At 40.2% G+C, this 20,979-nt stretch overlaps 1 protein-coding gene across 1 annotated transcript; it reads right to left on the reverse strand.

Moving 5' to 3' along the window:
- Window positions 1-6,730: 6,730 nt before the first annotated feature.
- On the reverse strand, window positions 6,731-20,315 carry LOC117531883 (solute carrier family 2, facilitated glucose transporter member 1). Its single transcript, XM_034195075.1, has 10 exons — window positions 20,251-20,315; window positions 16,070-16,168; window positions 14,761-14,918; window positions 14,432-14,675; window positions 12,699-12,861; window positions 12,320-12,504; window positions 7,896-7,997; window positions 7,678-7,779; window positions 7,334-7,537; window positions 6,731-6,910 (listed from the first exon to the last, which is right to left on the reverse strand). Exons 1-10 carry the CDS (start codon window positions 20,263-20,265, stop codon window positions 6,731-6,733), a joined length of 1,452 nt encoding a protein of 483 aa, XP_034050966.1. The 5' UTR covers window positions 20,266-20,315.
- Between the last annotated feature and the right edge of the window lie 664 nt (window positions 20,316-20,979).

Raw genomic sequence — 20,979 nt, forward strand, 5'->3', positions numbered from 1 at the left:
CAGCGACGCTAACAGACGCAAACCTGTCATCTTCCATCTTGTCAACAAACTGCCAACCAAAGTATGCGTTGTATCGCGTTATCTGATTGGTCGTTATCGATAGAAGGCAGTGCTCGATTAGCTAGCGCTACGCTGCACGCGAGGTGTACTCGTTTCGCATGCGCAGTCTACTCAGCTCCACCAGTGGTCAACTCGGCATGTGGTACAGCTCAGAAAGTGGCGCATGGGCCAATCAGAAGTTGGCAAAATCCCATACCATATAATAAAATCAGAAGGATACATCATCTTGGTTTTGTTGTTGTTTTAATTTACTATTATCATTATTATTGCTGCTGTTATTGCTGAAATAAAAGTGTAACAAAAGTGCAACTGAATGTGTTGTTCTTCTTCTTATTATTATTATTTATTATTATTGTTGTTGTTGTTGTTTCTCTGAAGCAGGAACACTGACATGTTGAATGCATGTCCTTTGTTAATGTGCATAAAGTACTACACAAATGACGCTTTTGTGTGTGGCTGCAGACATATCAAGAGTTGTAGGTGTTTGCGTCAGTTTTTGATGCACTTGAGTTTTTCCACCGTCTGAGTGTTTGTGCACCACCGTGCGCACTCACAGTACAGAAATACAGGCCTGTGTCTTGCAGCACCAGATTATTGACTGTGAAGGTCCCACTGTGAATGTCAGACTTGATTGCTCAGAATTTCTCCTTACTGAAATTTACAAACTCATGATTTTTTGGTGCCAGTTCTTGTTAACATAATTTGTTCGATTGTTTTTCCTGGAAGCTGTCTGTACCATGACATCTTATAGAAAGATACATCCTTGGTGTGGCTGCACTGCATTGCTGCATTATTGCCAACAATTTCCCACAATGCCGCTGTCTGTCTGACATCACTTCCTTCAATCAGACCTGTAAAACAATAAAAATCACCACCGTGAAATTTTGAAACATTTGTTTTCATCACATCTACAGAAATGCTAAATAAGTGAAATTGGGTAACTTCTATTTGTAAAATAAGACAGATGATGTTATAAATTACCTGCAGCAAACAGCACAAAGACTGATAATTTGGAGATGACGTGTGTGATGATCAGGTCCATGTTCTCCAGAACAAAACTAACAGTCTCATGTAGTTAACAGATATAAAGAGCAGCAGGTGGGCGTGTCGCTGCAGCCTTTTTTGCATGACATCATTTTCTCTGCTTGCCTGTAATTCACTGGCCTTCAATTATCAAGTATGTCAACGTCAGTTTTTAGCAGAAGTTGTAGTCCTCATTTGTTGAAGTTTGTCTCCCCCTGCTGGTGCAAAAACTACATGTCAAATCTTTGCGAGTAATATGGGATGCAGGTTTGATGTGCACATACATGGCTTGCTTAAATAAACAAGAAAAATTATTTCAGCATGAAAGAGGAACAACAACCTGCAAAAAGTGTGCTATAATCCTATAATCCTTTAGAATTTTGAACAATCTTTTCTATAGAACACAGAGATGGTTTCTTTAGAAATTCTATCGAAATTGCATTATAGAAATCGTGTTCTGTAGAACTTTATTTTTTTTAAAAAAGCCTATTGAAACAAAACCCTTTATAGGAATTCTTGATCTGTCAAACTTTCTTCAGAGTAAAATACATACATTTTGATAGAAATAGTTTAGAGAGTACTCTACAGAATTCTTATTCTATACAATTTTCTTTATAAAATAATACTCTACCGAATTTTCAATGAAAATTCCTTAGTAAAATTATTAGGTAGAACTTTATTTGGACAAAAAAACTTTTGAACATACAGAAGTCTTGTCACAAAAAACCTTTTTCTTTAGTTTGTTGGGCACATTTGTGAATTTGTTGTGTAACATAGTAAGTAGCATGTATGGCGATTACCATTCAAAGAATATCATGGTAGGAATATGGGGAATGTATATCATACACATATTAGAAATATTTCAATAGTGCACGAAGGTCATGCAAGGTAGGGTGAGGGCACTGGTGTAGCAATGGCCAACTTTCATTAATTTTCTCAATTTCTTTCATCTTCATTTTCTGTAAGATATTTTTTCTGTAGAAATAACATGGTTTTCCATGTACTGATATTCTATGGAAAATTATGATTTCTATAGAATAATGTTATAGAGAAACAGCTCTCAAACATTTCTACACAGTAAATTTTGCAAAGTAAATTATACTCTTCCAGGATAACAGTTCTGTCACAGGGTAAAATCAACTCTATCATGCTGTGAGTGACACTTGTTGGAGTTGAAAAACGTGATTTTACAAGACAGTACGGCTGATTTCACTCTATAATAGAGTGTATTTCACTCTATTTGGACTGGGACCAAATGTTATCCTGGCAGAGTATAATTTACTGTGTATAGAACCATTTCCTTATGTGCAGGCAGGGGCGTAGGTTTGCATATGGACCATAGGGACAAGTCACAACCAATATTTTGGGATGGCAAAATAGTTCCTACCAATATTTAGAATTTTTTTTTATATAACAAAATCATTCACTATTTTTTTGCGAACTCGATACTATAATTTTAGTCGTCACGTTTCGTGTTTTCGACGTGCCAGAGTGACAGTGTTACCCATGTTGCAATTTCATTAGCTCACGTTCTTCTCACATGGCCGTAAACAAAGCGCATCTCGTGGCAGGCAGTGCTTCATTTGTAAAGTGGGAGGTCCCAGAGCGCAGAGGATGGGTGGCTCCGGTGCAGTGTTGCCAGATGTACGATAATTATCGTATTTGTACGATAGTTTTGCCCTCTGTCCGATGTACGATCAATAAATGTACGATCAATAATGGGAAAAAATCCAATATGTACGATAATTTCAGTTGGTTGCCCAAACACGCATCTCTCTCTGACACCCAAGAATCATTTTGCAGGTGTTGCACTCAGGCGGCATCAAATGCTGGCTTTGGGCGACCGGGACAGTCATTTGAAAGCCCGCCCCCTCTCCATACAAAGTAATGAGTTCAAATCCAATCTCTGCCGTGACAGGAAGATTCCCCAACCAACATCTTTTTTTTTTTTCGAAACTTTATTTCAACAAATGCAATAACAAACGAACAAAACACAAGAGCAAAGAGATATACAAGAAAAATAAAAAAAAGTTAAAGTTCCTTATGGAGGTGTCAACATTTTTTTCTGTGTTCAACAAAATCTGCACAAGTGGCCATGGCATCAGATGACGACAGCGACCTCGAGGTTGAATTCGACTCTTTCTAGTCTGGTAATTAACACGTTTGTGCCCCTTCACAGAAAAAAAAAAAAATCTTTCTAGTCTGGTAGTGCATTTGCTTGTGCATTTGCGTTCTTTTTGTGCCATAGTTTCCCCATTACTATAATTACTGTTTAAAAATGTGACATAAAATTCTTTGTAAATTAAAAAAAAAACGCTAAAATAGCTACGTTGTATGCGTTTTGTTTGTGTACGATAATTTCTCCCAAAATACGATAATTTTGAGGTTTTGGTACGATAGTTTCATATTTCATATCTGGCAACACTGCTCCGGTGCAGAAAAACAAGAAGGGCGGGGGGGAGGGGTTGCGAACAAAACTGTGCGCCACACTTAAAATAAACTGCACACCCACACACACCTTCACAAATGACACTAACACCCTGCCTTTTCCTCAAAAATTACTACATTTATGTTTGCTGTCTGTACTTTTCTGTCACTTTTGCGCTCTTTTTCATACTTTTCCCTCGTTTCAAAAGTCACCGAACGCACTTTACCGTAATATATGCAACATATAGCACACTGTTGGAAAGCACGGGTTCTTGGCTTGCTGTCAGTGTTGAAATTTTTCAGCGTGAGGGCTTACATGAGAACTTACGGTAATGAGAATCAGCGGCGCACTAGTGTGAAACTTCCATGTTTTTCCTCTGCGTTATGACATCACAGGCTTCGTTTACCGTAATACACCATATATCATTGTAAAGCCCTTTTTTTTGTTGGCAAATTAGGTTGCCAGATACCTACAACTGCATTATTGATGAAGAGAATAGATTATACATCTTGGTTGCAAAAACTTTTTTTTTTTTGTTAGCTCCACAAGTATTTTTTTTGTTGTCTTGTTCTCTCAGGTGTAGGCCTATAGAATAGATTTGTGATTTTGGGTTTGTTATTTAAGCTATTTCTTTGTCTGCCTACACACTTAATAATGTAAATAAAGTGTTAAATTATTCAGCATTATGTCGTCATATGTTATGTATTGTGCTGTACTTGTGCGTCTAATGGTATGAGTGGGTTAGGGGGTGATGGTGGTGGTGGGCAGGGGGGCCGGGGGGGGGGGGGGTGGTATTGTCCCTACCAAAGCTGAGACCAAACCTACGCCCTTGTGTGCAGGTGACACCCACGGATCACGTGATATGTGCTCACGTAGCCATACTGGACGGCAACTTCGGCATTGCATGAGCACCAAATGACCCAACCTTATGTTTAGCAGGTGTGCTCTTTTCGCTTTATTTACGACTGTCTACACAAATTATACCAATATGGTGTTTCATTGCTGTATAGGATTGCACAAGCCATCAAAAGAAGGGCTCCAGAGTACATTTTTATCATTTTCCCGGTGATAAAGAGCGGTGTGAAAAGTTTTAAAGTTTTCCACCGCAGCTTCATGCAGTTTTTCTTATGCTTATTCTAGAATAATTTGTCCCTCAAGGAGCTGTTGTTTCTACAATCACCAACCTCCAAACCAAAGGTAAGGTAAACAATTTCCTCCATTAATTGTGGGTCAGTGTTTTTATAGTTTTCTGACTTTTTTTCTGACTGTAAAGCTGGTCACATCTGTGGACTTTTCTGCCAAATGTATATGATCCTTGGTCCGGACTTTAAAGATGGCTTTGATTTGATGGAGAAAGTCAGCATGATCTCAAATTAGAAAACACTCCAACCTTCAGAGAAATAGTAACTCTGCATGTCTGGGTGTTTCTCTCTAGGCAGCCACAGTCCAACACCCCGGGACCAGATCCAGATGTAGAGACGCTGCCATGGTCAGGTGCATAATGAGCATGTTTTTGATAATGGGAGGAAACCCATCAAGGAGAACATACAAACTCCACACAGAAACAAACTGGGCATGTGTTTGAGGCCCACACCTTCTTGCTGTGAGGTAAGAGGACTGCCCACTGAGCCACCATGAGGCCCAGTAATATCTGCTTTTTTTTTGTGTGTGTGTGTGTGTGTGTGTGTGTGTGTGTGTGTGTGTGTGTGTGTGTGTGTGTGTGTGTGTGTGTGTGTGTGTGTGTGTGTGTGTGTGTGTGTGTGTGTGTGTGTGTGTATTTGTGACTCAAAAAATTCACCTGAAAATGTTCTTATCTGTTGTTCAATTTTTTTTTCTTTTTTTAAAATTTAACTTTGTTCACCACTTGTCATTTTGGCACAAAATTCATGCTATCTGCCCTATACTATGGCGTTTTAGGGCCACATTTAATTTTTTTTTTTTTAGACTTCGAAATTCATATTACGAGAATAAAGTCGTAATTTTAAGACTTTGAGAATAAAGTCCTAATTTTACGAGAAAAAAAAACTCGAACTATTACAAGAATAAAGTCATAATATTGTGAGAATAAAGTCGCATTTTATGAGATAAAACAATTTTTCCGGTCCACACACATCAGCACAGTTAACGTAGGCTAACGCTATCATGTGGAAGCAGGCTTAGAAGGTTTTTTTCTTTTCTTTATTTTTTTTATTTTTGGAAACAGAATTAGAAGTAGTTAACTAAATAGTGCCTCAAACTTGGGTTTCGGAACAAGCAAAACCGTTTTATAGAAGTTTGACGTGGATGCGGCGCAACAGAGAGAAGTCACAGAGGCTGTTTTGTGTGCTGTCAATGTTTCATTTCCGGAATCAAGCTTTTTTCTCTTTTACAATTACAAGTTTTTTTTTTTCTCGTAAAATTACGATTTTATTCTCGTAATACTACGACTTTATTCTCAAAGTCTAAAAAAAAAAAAAAAAAATTAAAAAATTCAATGTGGCCCTAAAATGCCATCATAGGGCCCTATCATATAAGTACTGGTTTATGAATAAACGACTGACTGATTACAATTGTACAATCACACTAACTATACATTCATAAAACATACCTGTGCAAACACCTTTTGATAATCCTATACATATCCATCCAATATTATCACTCAGAAAATATAGGTAATTCGTTTCTTTAATTTTAGGGAAAAAACAAAAATATTAAAAACAATTTTTAATTTTCAATTCAGGTACTGGTCTTGTAATACATATCTGTGGTTTCAGTTGGCCCGTTAAACTCCATAGCATGTATTACCAAATGCAGAAACACACACAGAGCCGCTAAAAACAATACTTCACTCCCCCTCCAGGGGTGAACTAATAACTTTCTAGGACATGATCTGTTAAGTTCAATCAGTCAGAGGCTCAGCATTAAGAATTACAGGACTGGAACAAGTATCAAGGTGGTTCTACTTAAAAACTTAAGTTCATTTTCTGCCTTAAAAATGTGAGTAAACTCAACATCAAAATAGGTTTTGTGTCAAAACAGAACTTTAAAATATAATTAATATGTATATCAAATTAAAGAGTATTTAGAATTTAATCTTTTGTTCTGAAGCAAAACTCATTTTGAAGATGAGTTTACTCATGTTTTTTAAGGCAGAAATTGAACTTAACTTTTTAAGTACAACCACTTTGAAAGTTTTTACAGTGAAACAAAAACAGGAGTTTTCATTCTCCGAGAGGTCAGTCAGTTAAAAGTGTTGAATCCAGTCTTATTGAATAAAACAATGCCCTCAGCGCCTCTGAACTCTTCAGCGATGTCGTCAAATGTGCGACCTTTTGTCTCCGGAAGGCGGATCCAGATGAGTATGAAGGCGAGCAGAGCCGCGGTGGTGAAGAGAAGGTAGACGTACGAGCCGAAGACTTTCTGTGTGGGAAAGACGAGGAGCAGTGAGCGTGTTAATGTTCCATCTACCACGTGTATAAATGGTTTATTATAATTTAACTAGACATCTGTTAAGATTCTGTTAAACAAAGAAGCATCACAATAACAAAAGGCAGAAAAGCCAATAATAACAAAAAAAACAAAACACAAATCTGTCAAATTTCATGGTCTTAGTTTCAGGTTGGAAAATCCTATTTCCCCAATAAACTATTTTTTAAACTGATTTAAAGTGACTTTAACAGTAACAGATTTATGCTTGTGTTATAAGTTACACATATTTAACATATTGGCCGGATTTATAGTCTGTATTTCATAGCTGTGTCTCCAAGGTGCAAGAAAACCAGCAAAAGAAAACAAGAAACGTGCCTCAAAAGATTGCCCTGAAGTTTTGAAAGAAGAACCCACCAGTAACGGAGGAAAGACGAGCGCCAGAACAAACTTCCCTCCCCAGTTCAGCATGCTAGTTAAAGTCATAGCCATAGGTCGGCCCGTCTGGTCAAACAGCTCAGCGGCGATGAACCAGGAGATGGGCCCAGGACCTAGCTCATAGGCTGAGATCAGGCTGAAGACCAGCAGGACTTGCAGGATCCGCAGCACTGGAGTCAGCTGCTGCACAGCAGATATGAGTGTCACATCAGCTGCAGGTGGAACTGTCGCTCCATTACTTGAATTTTTTTTTTTTAAAACCAGTTTGTCAGATGGTGGATAGAACACATTTTAAAACAGCAAACTGAGTGAGTTGACCTCACCAGGATAGAATCTAGAGCTGTCATGAGCACATTGCATGTTGCTATGGAGATGAAACCGATGAGGAGCAATCGCCTCCTCCCTGCTCTCTCCATCAGCAAGAACTGGAGAGGAAAGAACACAACTTTTTTTAAAACATTTGCATAACCTTTTAACATTTTCCATTCACATAGTTTATGTCTCCACAAGAAGACGAAACATCAGAATCTTTGTGACTCACTGCCACAAATGTGAAGGTCACGTTTACAGCTCCCACACCCAGAGTCAGGCACTTCGCCTCTTCAAATCTGGACTGGAAAATCCTGGTGGAATAACTGATTTTCTAAAAGAAAAGGCATACAAATTTATTTTTCTAACCCTAACCCTAACGCTTATTGAGTGTTGTTAGAAGGAAAGGTGATGTAACACAGTGGTAAACATACCGCTGTCCCAGCTGTATTGAAACGTGTTGCAGGCATCCATTTCAAAATGAGCAAATATTTGCACAAAAACAATAAAGTTTATCTGTTTGAACATTAAATATCTTGTCTTTGTGGTGTATTCAATTGAATATAGGTTGAAGAGGATTTGCAAATCAGTGTATTCTTTTTATTTGCATTTTACACAACGTCCCAACTTCATTGGAATTGGGGTTGTATTTACAGAGTGCGCAGTAATTATTTAAACAAAATTAGGCAGGTGCATAAATTTGAGCACCCTTGTCATCTTATTGATTTGAATACATTTAGCACTAATTATTGGAACACAAAATTGGTTTGTTAAGCTCATTGACCCTTGACCTCCTTACACAGGTGAATCCAATCATGAGAAAGGGTATTTAAGGTGGCCATCTGCAAATGTTTCTATTGAGTGGCAACATGGGAGCCTCTAAACAACTCTCAAATGACCTGAAAACAAAGACTACTCAACATCATGGATTAGGGGAAGGATACAAAAAGCTATCTCAGAGACTTCAGCTGTCAGTTTCCACTGTGAGGAAAATAGTGAGGAAATGGAAGACCATAGGCACAGTATTAGTTAAGGCCCAAAGTGGCAGGCCAAGAAAAACCTCAGATAAGCTGAAACAAAGGATGGTGAGAACAGTCATAGTCAACCCACAGACCTGCTCCAAAGACCTACAACATGACCTTGTTGCAGATAGTGTCTCTGTGCATCATTCAACTATACAGCGCACTTTGCACAAAGAGATGCTGTATAATGCTGTAATGCAGAGGAAGTCTTTTCTGCGTACGCGCCACAAACAGAGTTGCTTGAGGTATGCTAAAGCACATTTGGACAAGCCAGCTTCATTTTCGAATAAGGTGCTGTGGACTGATGAAACTAAAATTGAGTTATTTGGACATAAGGAGCGGTATGCATAGCTGAAAAAGAACACAGCATTCCAAGAAAAACACTTACTACCTACAGTAAAATTTGGAGGTGGTTTCATCATGCTGTGTGGCTGTGTGGCCAGTGCAGGTACTGGGAATCTTGTTAAAGTTGAGGGTCACATGGATTCCAGTCAATATCAGCAGATTCTTGAATCATTGAGCTCTGCATGGTCAGGCTCCCCCTTATATTAGAGACTTGTTGTGTCCCTACACTCCCTCTCGGAGCCTGAGGTCATTAGACCTGAACCTCCTCATGGTCCCATGTACCTGTTACAAGACCAGAGGAGATCGCTCTTTCCAGACCATCGCACCGAGGCTCTGGAATGATCTCCCACTTTCTGTTCGCTTGCTTGCTTCTGTTGATGCATTCAAGAGTAAACTCAAAATGCACTTGTTTCTCCAAGAATTTTAATCTACAGTGGAGGGAGATGTTTATGACCATCATATTTGCTTTTTATTGCATTGATTGTATGTGTTTGTATGTATTTTTTACTACCTTTTTTGTGCAGAACTTTGTGGCTTCCTCTGTTTGTGAAAAGTGCTATATAAATAAATAAAATTTACTTACTTACAAAGTTGAAGTTGCGCTGGGGCTGGATCTTTCAACAAGACAATGACCCTAAACTCTGCTCAAAATCTACTAAGGCGTTCATGCAGAGGAACAAGCACAATGTTCTAGAATGTCATCTCAGTCCCCAGACCTTAATATTATTGAAAATCTGTGGTGTGATTTTAAGTGGGCTGTCCATGCTCAGAAACCAACAAACCTGAGATGTTTTGTAAAGAAGAATGGTCCAAAATACCTTCAGCCAGAATCCAGACTCTCATTGGAAGCTATAGGAAGCGTTTAGAGGCTGTTATGTCTGCAAAAGGAGGATCTGCTAAATATTGATGTATTTTTTCTGTTGGGGTGCCCAAATTTATGCACCTGCCTAATTTTGTTTAAAGAATTATTACACACTTTCTGTAAATCTTATAGACTTGATTGCACTTCTCAAATATCACTGTGTTTGTCTGCTATATGATATATTTAACTGAAATTGCTGATCCAAACAACCAATGATTTCTAAAGGAAAATCATGGAAATCATCAGGGGTGCCCAAACTTTTACATATAACTGTATGTCAATATGTCATAGAATCCAATGGACATTGACATTGTTTGACCTGTACTTTGGAGACCAAGCATTTAACACTGTCAGAACTGTTCCATTTATTAATCCTATTAGCACAACCAGTTACTCCATAACATTCAGTCACAGATAGTCCAAACTATACCTTTTTGGAATCTTTATGATCAGGCAAATAATGTGGTATAGTTGTTAATATGATTGGAGCATCTTTTAATTTTGACCCCTGCGTAAATCTTCAACTGACACCTACCTGACCACTGATTGAAAATTCAAGTGGCCAGTCGGTTTTTTCAAAAGAGGAATGTCTAAGGAGTATTTGTGCCAAATTTGGTGCTTGCATCACCATTTGAAAGATTGTTTCAGCTATCTGCTGCACTACACGTGAGGCAAATAGAGAAAACTAAACCTTAAATTTGAGGCACCCAAGATTTTGATAAAACTGTTTTGTTTGATTTTTATTAGTATTATCACTGGGACAACAGGAATTTAAAATTTACGTTTGACATGTCTACTAAAAAATTGAAGACAATTTTTTTCATATTTCTTTAAAGAAACATAAAAATGATGAAGTTGCAACAGTCATAAAAAAAAACTAAGGATTTCTTCAGTGGCGTACTGTGCAATCACTCAATGATCAAATGATTTTTAAAATTTAAATTTTTCCTGGTCACCTTATAAATTGACCAGTCAAAAGTTTGGACACATAAAGATGCATTCTTTAGTTTAGGTGTGTCCTGCAATTTACGGTTTACAAAAATAATCAGGTTTTATTTTAACATATGTTTAATTTTATTACAGAGTGATATGTAAACACCTTTTAATCATTTAATGTGGCTCATACTTCTCCATATATCTACAAGGGCTGTCAATAAAGTAATGGTCCTTTTTATTTTTTTCAAAAACTATATGGATTTCATTCATATGTTTTTACGTCAGACATGCTTGAACCCTCGTGCGCATGCGTGAGTTTTTCCACGCCTGTCGGTGACGTCATTCGCCTGTGAGCACTCCTTGTGGGAGGAGTCGTCCAGCCCCTCGTCGGAATTCCTTTGTCTGAGAAGTTGCTGAGAGACTGGCGCGTTGTTTGATCAAAATTTTTTCTAAACCTGTGAGACACATCGAAGTGGACATGGTTCGAAAAATTAAGCTGGTTTTCAGTGAAAATTTTAACGGCTGATGAGAGATTTTGAGGTGATACTGTCGCTTTAAGGACTTCCCACGGTGCGAGACGTCGCGCAGCGCTCTCAGGCGCCGTCATCAGCCTGTTCAAGCTGAAAACCTCCACATTTCAGGCTCTATTGATCCAGGACGTCGTGAGAGAACAGAGAAGTTTCAGAAGAAGTCGGTTTCAGCATTTTATCCGGATATTCCACTGTTAAAGGAGATTTTTTTAATGAAAGACGTGCGGACGGATCCGCGCGTCGGGACGCAGCCGACACGGTGCGGGCGGCACAGGAAAAACACCTCCGTGTTGATAACCATTTGTAAAATCCAGGCGGCTTTTGATGGCTTTCAGTGGAGTGAGTATATGAGAAATTGTTTAACAGGCAGGACATGTTCCAACTTGTCCTTAAGGCTTTCAACAGAGGTGTTTTTCCTGTGCCGCCGCACCTAGAGCCTGAAATGTGGAGGTTTTCAGCTTGAACAGGCTGATGACGGCGCCTGAGAGCGCTGAGCGACGTCTCGCACCGTGAAAAGTCCTTAAAGTGACAGTATCACCTCAAAATCTCTCATCAGCCGTTAAAATTTTCACTGAAAACCAGCTTAATTTTTCGAACCGTGTCCACTTCGATGTGTCTCACAGGTTTAGAAAAAATTTTGATCAAACAACGCGCCAGTCTCTCAGCAACTTCTCAGACAAAGGAATTCCGACGAGGGGCTGGACGACTCCTCCCACAAGGAGTACTCACAGGCGAATGACGTCACCGACAGGCGTGGAAAAACTCACGCATGCGCACGAGGGTTCAAGCATGTCTGACGTAAAAACATATGAATGAAATCCATATAGTTTTTGAAAAAAATAAAAAGGACCGTTACTTTATTGACAGCCCTCGTATATATGTCCCGTCCTTCAAATATTTGTTACGTGTAATTACTGCTTGGTTGTTTTTCTAGATATGTTTTAAAGTAGGCATAGCTGACCACGTTGAATCCAGACAGCTGGCTGCCCAAGTTGATGATGAGGACAATAAAGATGGGCTGCCTGTAGCTTTGCTTTTTGAAGAACTCCGTGGTGGTGATGCTGGTCTGAGTGTGAGCATCTTCTTCTTTCATTTCTTCCAGCTCGGCATGAACCTTCTCAACACTGCTTCTGAGTCTGAGCAGAGCTGCACAGAACATCTCATAAGAGCAAAGATTCTACACGAGGTTTAATGTCAAAGATGCTGGAGATAAAAACCTGTGATCATCTCTATGTAACCTCTCTATGTGTAATCTCTATGATCAAGCTCCATTTTAATAAAAAAAAAGAACATTAAACTAGAAGACAGCACTTTTTAAAATAATCCTCAATGGGACTCACCAGCCGCTGCCTTGCTGTCTTTGTTCCGGTTGATGAGCAGATAACGAGGACTCTCAGGGCAGAAAGGCAGGACCAGGTATTGTGTCAGGGCTGGGACAAGCGACAGAGACAGCATCATCGCCCACAAATGTTCTGTACCCAGCACTGTCTCCAGACCAGCCACCTGAAACACACAGAGAGGTCTGTTGGACCTTACAGACACATCTGTCTTTGTGATGGTGAAATAATAAATTAGAAAGCCTCTCACACTGTATGCAGAAGAAAAAAGCCCAAAACCCGGAGACCCAGTGCTTACCCCAAGATACCTTAGCAGGAAATGAAAGAGTCTACAACTTCCCATGCACAGGACACCAGTCCACTACAGGTTGCCTCCCCAACCAAGGCTGGTACACATTTATACAGCTACTGATACAATACAGAAGTGTTTTGTCCAATTACAGTAAGACAGACTGGATGCCTCAATCATATGCCTGGGACTGAACCCCAGTCTTCAGGTTAGTACTTCAGCTCTGGTGTTACAGAGGCAACCTGTTATTAATTAAGGTTGTACTAGTACAAATGTGCATGTTTGAGGTGAACTGGTTCAAAATCACATATCTGATTGGGTGCCTCAAACCAGCAATAAGGGATCCTAAATGTCACTGTCTTCATACAACCAGTAGAGGGAGCAAAATATCCAAATTAGAAAGGTGGCTGTTTTATTCAATATATTGAAAGTATTCCCACTTTCAATGTGGTTGGAAAGTGATGCACATTGTGATAAGGAGAATATTGAATTACCAAGTGCCTGGAGAGAACATAATATCTTGCATGGCTGCTTTTTTATTGGTTTTTCTTATGCTTGAACATGCTATTCAGCTGTACATTTTAGGTGGTCTAAAACACAATCATATTCATGTGATGGATGAGAGAAACACACTAGTTTTGTGTTTGACATACCTCATTTTTTGAACAAACAAACCCATGGGTACCATTATGTTCATTTGTTTTTGTTTAATTTCTGTGCATTGCATTGGGAATAGTTTGTACTATCTGTTGTGCTTAGTTATTCATGTTATAGGATAACATATATGTCATAGAATCCAATTATTCTTGACCTTGTTTGACCATTATGTTGGAGACCAAGTATTCAATATGGGCAAAACTATTCCATTTATTAATCCCATTAGCTCAACCAAAAATTTGCATAATTTTTTGATCATTGTCACAATTTTTGCTGTTTTTACCCCATGATGGTGTAATATTCAGTCAAAGATAGTCCAAACTATACCTTTTTGGATTCTTTGTGATCAGACAAATTCTGTGGTATTCTTGTCAATAAGACTGGAGTATTTTTAAACTCTGACCCTTGTGTAATCTTTAATTGACCCCTACCTGGCTATTGCTACCACACTGGGATGGTTAGCATACATTTTTGTGTAGGCCATGGTATACTGAGGCTGGATTGCAAGTGTTGTTTGGGAACCTTAAGTGGTATGGGTTAGGTACAAATGGTCTTTGAGTTGAGGCACAAAGAAAATCTACTTAGGGTTTTCTTATGTGTAGGTTTGAACAGATGGACAGACAGGAGCAGTTCCAATATTCCCATTATAGGCCTGTTACCCAGTGCGACATAAATATCATTTCGAACATATCTGCTAAAATTTGGGTTGTGTTGTTACCAGCCCACAATCACCAACACAGTAAAGACATTCAATCAGAAACTTTCGGGAAAAATGTCATTCGGTTCTCACCATTCCCACCAGGATGCCAGAAGCAAAGGACACCTGGTTCAGAGTAGCAAAGGCTCCTCTCAGATTGGTGGGGGACACCTCCTGGATGTAAAGGGGATTGAGACTCATCGCCAAACCACAGAACAGACCAAATACCAACCGTCCCATGATGAGAACTTCAAACGACTGGCTGGCCTTAGAGGTGGACATTAGACAAGTTCCCACTACAGACATGCAATTTGCTATCAGGATGGAATTACGCCTGGAGAGGAAGATGAGCAAAATGAATAACAAAATATACTTTAATAGAAACATGCACATTATATATAGAAATATGTGGTGTTGCCCTGCCGTAAGTGTCTGCCAGGTATTTGACTCCCAGAGAACTTAACAAGGCTCCAAAGTCCTTAATGCTGACTGAGAGTGACCACAGGAGAGTCAGACTGTGATCTGGCATCAACTGGTTATGTCTGGCTCTCCAAGTTTGGTTGTAAAACTCTTCAATGATCTTAAAAGTAGCAACAACAAAAAAGATGACAATGGCTTTTTTTTTTTTTTGCTTTTTTTTGGTGGTTGTTGCTCAAATATTCTGGCTGAAATGAGTTACAGAAAAGCTGACTATAGCTAGGAGGCTTTTTGCTTCAAGATATATTTTTAAGTAGCAAAGGACACTAAAGAGAACCACTAAGCCACTAGTGACTTAGTGGTTAGCGCTGAGGTCATGGGATCGATACCCAAATGTGGCCTTTCTGTGTGGTGTCTGCGTGGGTTCCCTCCGAGTGCTCTGACTTCCTCCCGTTTCCAAAGACATGCAGGTTAGGTGAATTGGAAACTTTAAATTGTCCGTAGGTGTGTGTTTGCGAGTGTGAATGTGTTTGTCTATATGTGGCCTTGTATATACCCCTGACTACTGAGATAGGCGCCAGCCTCCCCGCAACCCTTAATTGGAGTAAACAGGTAGAGAAAATGGATGGATGGATGGATGGAGGACACTAACGATCAGATATGATAAACTATTTGTACCTACAGCTTGCTGATAAATCGTTCATGCTGTTGTGGTCTGTTCCCTGTCTGTGTGTTATGTCCCTGTGTTAGTTGTCATTGTGTCCTCATGTCACAATTGTTTTCCTGTTTGGCACACTTTGGCCATTCTTGAGTTCCACTTTAGTTTTCTGCCTTTCTTCTTTGGTTTTGTATTTAGTTACTTTGTGGTCCCCCTTTTAGTTTGATTATTAATTACGGTATTTTTTTTAGGTTCCACTCATCCCCAAAGTGTGTGTGTTTGAAGGTCTGTCTCTGTTACCAGTTCTTCCTCACAGCTGTTTCACATTCCCAGTCACACTACCTGTCTCTCATCTGCTTGTCTCTGTGTGACTACTTAAGTTTGTCACTGTGGGTTCACAGTTGCTGCATTTTTCTGGTTCATAGCATTCCTGTCACATTTGTTTTCCTGCATTGTTCATATCTGCTTGCCCTGGTGTTGCTGCTGACCCTCATCCTGTGCTCCTGTCTGTTTGGACTGCTCATTACCATTGGACTCATCAGCATATGGTAAATAAATCATTGAGTTTTTTCCTACACCTGTCTGGTCTGGGACTGCATTTTTTGGGTTTAATCTTACCCTACCATAACACATGAGTTCTTCTCTGTTTTACTCACCTTGGCTGAAGCATTGACGTTGCTCGTATGGTAGCCAACCTGTAAGGAGCCGAGCACTGCTGCCAGGATGGAAGTCAAGAGCGTGGCTGTCAGATGGCTCTGTAAGGGTTTGGACAAATTGCTTCTTTAATAGCAGTTATATAAGAAGACTTACTGTATGATTTTGGGTCCTGCGTTCTAACTGGTGACACAGGGTCGCTCCGGAGGATCCTTGGGTACCACTTTTACAGTTGTATCGGGAGACTACGATGAGGCATGTTTCTTGCATTGTGAGAGAACATCAACTACAGCATTTTGGTCACATGACACAACTCTTTGTGCATGATCCAGCTTGCAGGTTCCTCAGTGTTACATACACCATCTAACAAGATAGATGGCTGCTTTTGGATTGTGGGGATGGACTGACTGTCTGCCTGGATGATCACCACTTAGGACCCTGGGGGAGGGGTGGACGTGGTGCATGCTCCCAGACCAGACATGACCTACATACAAAGTTCACCCTTATATAATGCCCATCTGTTTTCACCACATGTCACAGTTAGTTAAAGAAAGCCCTTTAGATGTCCCTCTGACCATTCACATGCTCCAGCTCATCCTGAGGGATCCCAGGCTGTCACAGGCTAGTTTGGATTTGAATGTACCTGGAAAGATCCAGTGGGAGGCGTCCAGGAGCAATCCAATTGACATGCACAAGCCATCTCAGTATCATGGTTTGGAATTTTGCTTTATGTTTGCTCTGTTTAATTATTTTGCTTGGTTAGTTTTTCTCTGCATGTTAGTTATCTTGTTGGTCTCTTTCCTCCTTGGGTTTTCTCTGTCCCTAACTCTCTTGTCTTCCTCTTGGTGCTTGGTGGTGGGTGTTTCACTCTGTCTGGCCACACCCTCATTCTGGTGCTTTCTACACATACCTGTTCCTAATTTATAGCCCATCACCTGGTTGTATTTAAGGTTTACAGGTTTCACTAGTCCCTCGCCAGATCGATGTGCCTTGTGCCTCTTTCCAGCTCTGTTCCTGTGTTTTCTAGTCCTGCTTGCCTTGTCATTTTTCATCACCTGCCTGTGTACCCGACTCCGCCTCTGCCTGATGATTTTTGTACTGCTGCTTGTTTTGGACTACCTCAATGTGTACCGACCTCTGCTTGGTAACTCACTAAACCTTTTTGAACTACAGAGCTGTTTGTCTGAGTCTTGCATTTCTGTCCAACCATTCCTGACCATCGAACCTGAGAGATTGATCTGCCCAGCGATGGATGCAGCAGACTCAGATCCATTTCAGCAAGCAGTACGCCCCCACAGTCAGCAGCTAGCACTTCAAGCTGATCAGCTGACCACACTTAGCTCTGGAGTTAGCAAGCTGGCTAAACACCAGGACTTGTTCATGTCCTCTGTAAGCACTCAAATGCAGCAGCAGCTCTTGTCGAAGTTGCATCATCAGACCAACCTATGGCTACCGGCACCTCTCTTCCGGGTTCATCAGCAGCCACACCTGCTTCCATACCCATACCTGGGTTTTGCAATCAGCTGTCTCAACCAGAACAATTCTCTGGAGAAACAGGTGATGTCAGACCCTTCATCATGCAGTGTGAGTTACACTTTGAACTTATGTCATCAATGTTTCTGTCCGAAAGGATGAAGATAGCATTCATGATAACTCACCTGGCCGGTCGAGCAGCGGCATGGGTCATGGCGGAGTGGAGTCGTCAGTCTGCTTCCTGCACGTCCCTTAGTGCCTTCACGACGGCTGTGCGGCAGGTGCTACAGCCATCCCTGGGACGTGAAGCTGCGCGCTCATTGATGAGGCTGAAACAGTGCGGCCGCCGCATCACAGACTACGCTATAGACTTCCAGATTGTGGTGGTGAAGAGTGAGTGGAACCCAGCAACGCTTCTCGATGTGTTCTTCCAGGGGTTAGCTGAGAACATCCAGGATCAATTCATTGCCATAGAACTCCCCGAAGATCTTGACCAGCTCATTGCACTGGCAGTCCGGACCAACCGTCAACTGGCAGAGGGTCCTCATCATGAAGTTCGTCATCCCGCTCACCAATCTGCCACGCTGCCAACCCGCTCTTCTGCCTCCAGCCGCTCTATCTCCCACTCTTCCCTTCACAACATGGAGGAGCTGATGCAGTTGGGCAGAACACGTCTCTCAGCTGAGGCGCGACAGTGGCGGAGAGAAGAAGGCTTGTGTTTTTATTGTGGATAGTTGGGTCACATGATCTCCAGTTGTTCAGTCAGGGGTGCCACCTCGCGGTCCAGGACCGAATTGCAGGTGAGTCAAAATTCTATTTCTCCCTCTTCAACTCAGAATACAATTCCTGCTAATTTAATAGCCGACCATTCATCCAATTCAGTATTTGCATTTGTCGACACAGGCTCAGATGCTAATTTATTGTTGTCATCTCTCTCCGGGACGCACCGTCTTAAGCTGTTTCGGCTCTCGTGCCCTCTGGTGGTGCATGTAGTGGATGGTCATGAAGTAGGTCAAATAACCCACTGCATGATTATAGCTGGTAACCATTCTGAGTCCATTAGCTTTCATGTCTTTGATAATATGACTCAGCCGGCAATCTTGGGGCACCCCTGGCTCCAACAACATGGTCCCAATTTTAATTGGTGAAAAGGGCAGATTAGTTCATGGGGGCCGGCATGTAAAAACAACTGTCTTATGAAACCAGAACCATCTCCACCCAGTTCTAACCCGGATTTAACCAGGGTACCTCCTTGTTACTATGATTTGGCTCCCGTTTTCAGTAAAGCTAAAGCCAAGTCTTTGCCACCACACTGACTACGATTGTGCTATTGACCTTCTCCCAGGGGCTTGTCCCCCTCGAGGGAAGTTGTTTTCTCTGTCAGCACCTGAATGCACCGCAATGCATGAGTATATTCAGGAGTCTCTCGCGGCTGGTTTAATTCGTCCATCCTTCTCGCCCGCAGGGGCAGGGTTCTTCCTTGTCGAAAAGAAAGTCACTCCGTCCGTGAATCGACTACCAAAATGAGACGTCCTGCATTCTTTATGAATTATACACTGATGTTGACTTGCAGCAGGTGGCTGTAAGAGCTCAGCTCAGAGGTATGGAGTGACATTCATGCCATTAATGTCTGAAAGGAAATGCTTTTGAGAAAAACTACAGATTTTGGTCATTTTTATTTATGCCCAGAGATCAAGGATCCAGTGACCAATTTCAAATTTATTTACTCAATAAAATGTTATTGACATAGAAAACCTGTAAAGCCTACTTTTAGTACATAGAAAATTCACAGGAGGTATTGATAAGGGAATTGATAAGGAATTGGATTGATAAGCGGAATGGATATCAATAAAATCTTATCACTACCCATCCCAAGTTTAATTAATATTATTTACGTTAAAATGTGTTAGTTATGTCAAAGACATTTAAAAAACAGAGATGTTTAAATGTTTGAAAAAAGATTTTTAAAATATGATAAAAGGTCAAAACAGAAGAAAAGAAAGTTCTTTAAAAACACGTTTAAAATGTTTACAAAAGCTGTAAAATGTGTAAATGCGTAGATGGTTCCTTAAAACGCACAAATACTTTTAAAATGTGTTTAACGTGTAAAAGAATAAAAAGAAACACATGACAATGTTGAAAGTGTGTGTATGTGTGTCGGGGAGCAGATATTCATTTGTTCTCTGAGGGGGGCTCACTCTCCCACACTTTGAAAACCCTTGGTTTAGACAATCTACAGTATAACTGTATGTTACAGAGTTATAGTGTACCAACAGCAAAAATCAATTTCAGTTTTACAGTCGTCAAAAGTTAAGGTTGCTCCAATTCTGGTAAAACGTGGCATAAATTACTGATTGAGCTAATAATGTTATAAAAACAATTTGTTTGCCCATGTGTCCTATGTGCTTACTTATCGTGTAATATGTCATAGAATCCAATGGACATTGACCTTGTTTGACTTTTACTTTGGAGACCAAATATTCAATACAGCCAAAACTATTACATTCATTAATCCTACTGGCTCAACCAATAATGTGCATCCTGCCCCCCACCCCCCAAAAACAAAAATCAAAAAAGCTGTTCAGTATCAAAAGAATTCCTTTCACAATTAAGTAATTGCTTGTAGAACTATGGGATTGCACCGTGTATTTCAAACAGCTGCATAATGTGCATAATTTAAACAGCCACAAATGACATAAAGCAAACAAACCTCCTGTGGTGCCATTTGTTTGACTCAGATGCCTCCAGATGAAAAAGCATTTATTTCTTCTGAAGTCCTCTGCTCTTCTGAATTTAGCTGTCGCTGGACATCATGTGAAGTAAAACAGAAAATTACCAAATAATATAATTTCAGAAATATTATTGTACACAACAGCAATCATAAGAACAATAGCATTACAAAATAACTTGTCTGTCAACTTCACATACATATAATACTGTGTGTGACCGTACGCCATGTTACAGGAGGAATATGTTCACTTTTTGTTTGTCATTTTAGTTAAAGTGTAGGTGACACAATATGCAATGTTTTTTTTTTTTTTTTTTTGAGTATTTAAGACTAAAATTAAACAACAGTTTGAAATTTATCCTTTCCTGGTGCGCAGTTACTGAAGAGATAAATATTCGGATTTTGAACTGCACGCCACTAAAAACCAGGAACTGGCGAGTCCCGACATTGGAGAAGAAGGAGAAAGTGATATCAGCACTGGATCCATTATTGTAATAGTCCCATTAATTTATGGATTAATTTATGGATTTTTATGGGCTACTGACAGTCCCGTTTCCACTAAGTGGTTCGGAACTGCACGGTATATTCGGTGTCAGAATGGTTCATTCTCACCGGCAGAATCCTTTTGATTGGCAGGTGGAACATTTATATTGACGAGTGTGCATGTACGGTGCTGTGGCTTCTCCACTCGACATGGAGGCAAAACTGAGT

This window comes from Thalassophryne amazonica, chromosome 19, assembly GCF_902500255.1.
Source record: "Thalassophryne amazonica chromosome 19, fThaAma1.1, whole genome shotgun sequence".
Taxonomy (NCBI): domain Eukaryota; kingdom Metazoa; phylum Chordata; class Actinopteri; order Batrachoidiformes; family Batrachoididae; genus Thalassophryne; species Thalassophryne amazonica.

Coding starts and splice junctions, on each gene's coding strand:
- LOC117531883 (XM_034195075.1), bottom strand. Junction 14,919..16,069: donor ACGTCAATGCTTCAGCCAAG/GTGAGTAAAACA, acceptor GCTACTTTTAAG/ATCATTGAAGAGTTTTACAA. Junction 14,676..14,760: donor TACCTGGCAGACACTTACGG/CAGGGCAACACC, acceptor CATCTTCCTCTC/CAGGCGTAATTCCATCCTGA.